We start from the raw sequence: 3,657 nt of genomic DNA, 5'->3' as shown, positions 1-3,657 counted from the left end.
TGGTTTCTGTTCGGCATCTCTAGTTTGAAGCATGGAGCTTCCGTTTTTCAACTAAATGATATGATGGGTGATAAAATAGAGGTTGCCTAGACAAAGGTGTTACTGGTAAAGCTTACGGACCGACCATATACCATGTATTTCTTACTACGGTAACATAATGGGTGGAAACCAGAAATTATAATGCCAGTTATTACCATGTGTTGTAACCTTTGTTTCTGAACTAAATCAGGGCGGAAAAGACGAAGAGATACAACTGTTGAGTTTCTTGCTAGTGTTACTGAATTCAACCGTGATATGCTGCAGACAAAGCTTGTTCGCACAGACTACATTGAAGCTTTTTACCCACTAGTTGACAATCCGATTCCAGTTGGGATAAATGCGAAGATCTAAAGGCCACTTGGGCATGCCGCAACAAGTTATTTTCCTGCTGACTTAATTAGAAAAGGACGATCCAACAATTTCTACGACTTCCTTAGCTAGAGATGTTCTTACTGGAATAGTGCTTACTCTATTCCATTGATATCGAGTAGACATAGTTCTGAATCAGTCGGGAACAAATGTTTCAGAAACAAATTAATATTTGGAGAGCGGTTAACAGATTGATGTCGTCCAGTTTCGCTTACAACAACATATAAGTTGTGGAACCAAGATCAGCCATATTTTGCACCGTTGATGACATTCTCCAAATAAGTCAAGTCATTAACTACACAGTCAAGTCACTAAATACACACCATAGATGAAGGGTGATTCCCTAGCTTGAGGTAGAGCTCCACACAATTGATTTTATTGCAGCAACAAACCAAACTGACTGTTACTATCTTCTATCCCGAGCCTGTGATTCCTCCTCGGCTACTTTGCCACAAGCCCAACCAAGATTTACAGCCATGTCTTCAACCGCTACCTTGATAACGTCAGTTCGCACACCTATATCAGTTGCGTACCTGCTCATACAATACATTCCAGCTGTTACTGTAGCAACCCCGACAGGGCCTGGAATTAACAATTTCAGTGGAGAAGAAAGAAGAGCAGCCAATGGAGCACCAATAAGAGAAGAAGCTTGTCCGCTCCTTCCAACACCCGATTCATCAAGGATTAGAAGACCCGTTTTGCAATAAAGAGCAAAATCTTCACAATTGTTTTGAAATACATCGTAGTTCCCAAAACCATTTTGGAGCAGATACATTGCCCTGTGAACTACTGTTGCTTGTGCATCTGATGCTGCAGTAGTGCATGTGCCACCTCGTAGTCTGCTGAGGAATATTGATGGAGCAACTTCGTATTCGAAACAGTATAAATGTCCATTATTGAGGAAGCAATCTAAGCAAGAGAGAACAACACCACTATTGATTTGTTTGAATCCACAATCAGGGAAGGTTGGACAGGTTGATGGGAGTCTTGGACTTGAACCAGAGGAGGTGAGAGAATTATCCATGCTGGAACCTGTTTTCTCTTTTGGTTTAAAGTGAACCACTTTGTTTCCTCCAACATAGATTCCTGCATTGTTTAAATATGGAAGCAGTTAGAATTTTGATGGCAAATTAAGTAACCAGAAATTTTAGAGGAGAAGAGAGAAATACAATGCGCGTGATTGGGGAAGAAGCTCACTGTTAAAACTAGAGATATAATGTGCGTGATTGGGGAAGAAGCTCACTATTAGAACTAAAACGAGTTGACTATATGCAACATCATCTTCTTCTTACAGGATGTTTAACATGAATGGTAGTACTCACAGAAGTATGGACAAGATATATCAGGGTATCATGGTTTGGTTGCTTGACACTTCGGCATATCATGTAAGACATTCTATTTTTCTTGCTACATGGGCTTTTTAACTTCTGCATGCTCACATAAAATGTAGTCACACGAAAGCAATCATGCTTGGAGCAGCTCCTGGAATCTTTTTCGTTGGGCCAAAATTGGTTGATATGAACTACAACTAAAGTTCTTCCTGAAATCTGGTTGAGGTAATAATAATGGCAAACATGCTGAAAGCTATATTCACCAGATTCAGGACTATGTCACCAATATCACCTTCCATGATTAGATCTACAGTACCTTCATATCCTCATAATAGTTTTTTTATCTACCTCTACAATAAATCGAGAAGGTTCTCATGATGGTTCCTGCAAATTATGGTTAAGACCTTAATTATTCTATCATCTTTAGAGGCACCCCATACCTTCCAGCATCAACACAGCCACCAATACTACCCTGAACTACGGCTACCTTCTTAAACTATTGGTACCGTGGTCTATGATGGAACTATAAAATATTCATGAAATAGACTATTCAGAAGGAAGACAAATCAACCTAAGCTCAAATGCATAAAGCTTTAAGGTACATGAAACTCTAATCTGATTCACTAAGAAAACAGAAAGTTGTTCAAAATCCAGGATACGACTGAGTGGCCCAAAATTTAGAAGCAACACTAACTTGAAGCAACTCCCTACATTTCCAACCAAAGTGCAACACCGAGAAAGGCGATAAGCAAGAAATTACCAAAATTCTAAAAAATGCTGACACATATTTTGAGATTGCCAAGTAACTTCTTTTCCCAGAATCTAGATTTTACAGATTCTAAAAACGTAGCAAAAGAATTCCCTAATCTTGAACAAAGTACCCCAGAATTTCAGATACTTGAACGTCTTTTGACTACAACTTTGATTTCTTAGACTACTATGAAACCTTAATCAAGGAATAAACATGCATTGGCTTACATGAAAATCAAGTCAGAATTATTCCATCCTTCCTTCATTTTCCAAACAAAGCAAGCGTTTATGTCACACATCCAAATAAACTTTAATTAACATTATCAAGCATATCTGATTATAACTATCCAATTATGCTATCTAATTACAGTGAAACACAAAACTTCAATTGTACAATAACGCATTCATAATTTCATTAACAAACCAAATACAGCATTAAGTAAGAAAAATCTGTTATCAAGGAAAACCCCACATTGAATGATTATGAATGTGTCAGAATTTAAACAAGCAGCATTGATATTGATTAAATGAGAAAGAGTAAATTAAAATAAACAAACTGAGAGGGAGAGAAAGGCTTGAGTGATTAAACCGTGATGGGAATAGGTGTAGAGAACTCTCCAACTGTAGATATGATCTCCTGGTTTAATCTGGCTTCTCTCCACTCTATTTGAGAGCAAACCCATTTTCCTCTTTCCCAGAAAAACCCCACAAATGTAAAACACTACTAAATGATGACGAATGAGAATATATATAGAGAGAGTATGTAGGCAACCCAACGGCACCTATATCTGATTAGCCTCTACCCAATAATAGTTTGTTTAATCAAAAATTCTTCATGCACAGTGGGAAACAAACACGTAGAAACCGTTCACATGGTTTTTTATTATGGGCCTCAAAAGTGGTCTCCTTCTAATCCCAAAGGGCGGGGCCCACCCTTTATGTGCGTGAGAGAAGCGGTTTCTATGTAGTTTTCAATATGGTCCATGAGGAATTACCGTGGTCGTGATCAATCCATAGCAAGGTTTAAGCGGTTTCTATGTAGTTTTTAATCTATAACAAGGTTTGAAAAACACCTGTTTTTATCGAAAGAGTGGCAGTTAAAACGATCACACCCATATACCGCGGTTGTGAGGGTTCCCGAACTCCGTGCCTTTATAATGCTGACAAA

General features: G+C 38.3%; 1 protein-coding gene across 1 annotated transcript; it reads right to left on the bottom strand.

Annotated features, from left to right (window-relative positions):
• Positions 1–277: 277 nt before the first annotated feature.
• LOC113292755 lies at positions 278–3,191 on the bottom strand. The gene is made up of 2 exons (XM_026541623.1): positions 3,079–3,191; positions 278–1,494 (listed from the first exon to the last, which is right to left on the bottom strand). The coding sequence occupies exons 1-2, from the start codon at positions 3,170–3,172 to the stop codon at positions 815–817; spliced, it is 774 nt and encodes a 257-aa protein (XP_026397408.1). The 5' UTR covers positions 3,173–3,191; the 3' UTR covers positions 278–814.
• Between the last annotated feature and the right edge of the window lie 466 nt (positions 3,192–3,657).

Source organism: Papaver somniferum, chromosome 7 (genome assembly GCF_003573695.1).
Source record: "Papaver somniferum cultivar HN1 chromosome 7, ASM357369v1, whole genome shotgun sequence".
In the NCBI taxonomy this organism is placed as follows: domain Eukaryota; kingdom Viridiplantae; phylum Streptophyta; class Magnoliopsida; order Ranunculales; family Papaveraceae; genus Papaver; species Papaver somniferum.
The sequence above is the reverse complement of the archived record's forward strand: the minus strand, read 5'-3'. Positions and strand labels throughout refer to the sequence as shown.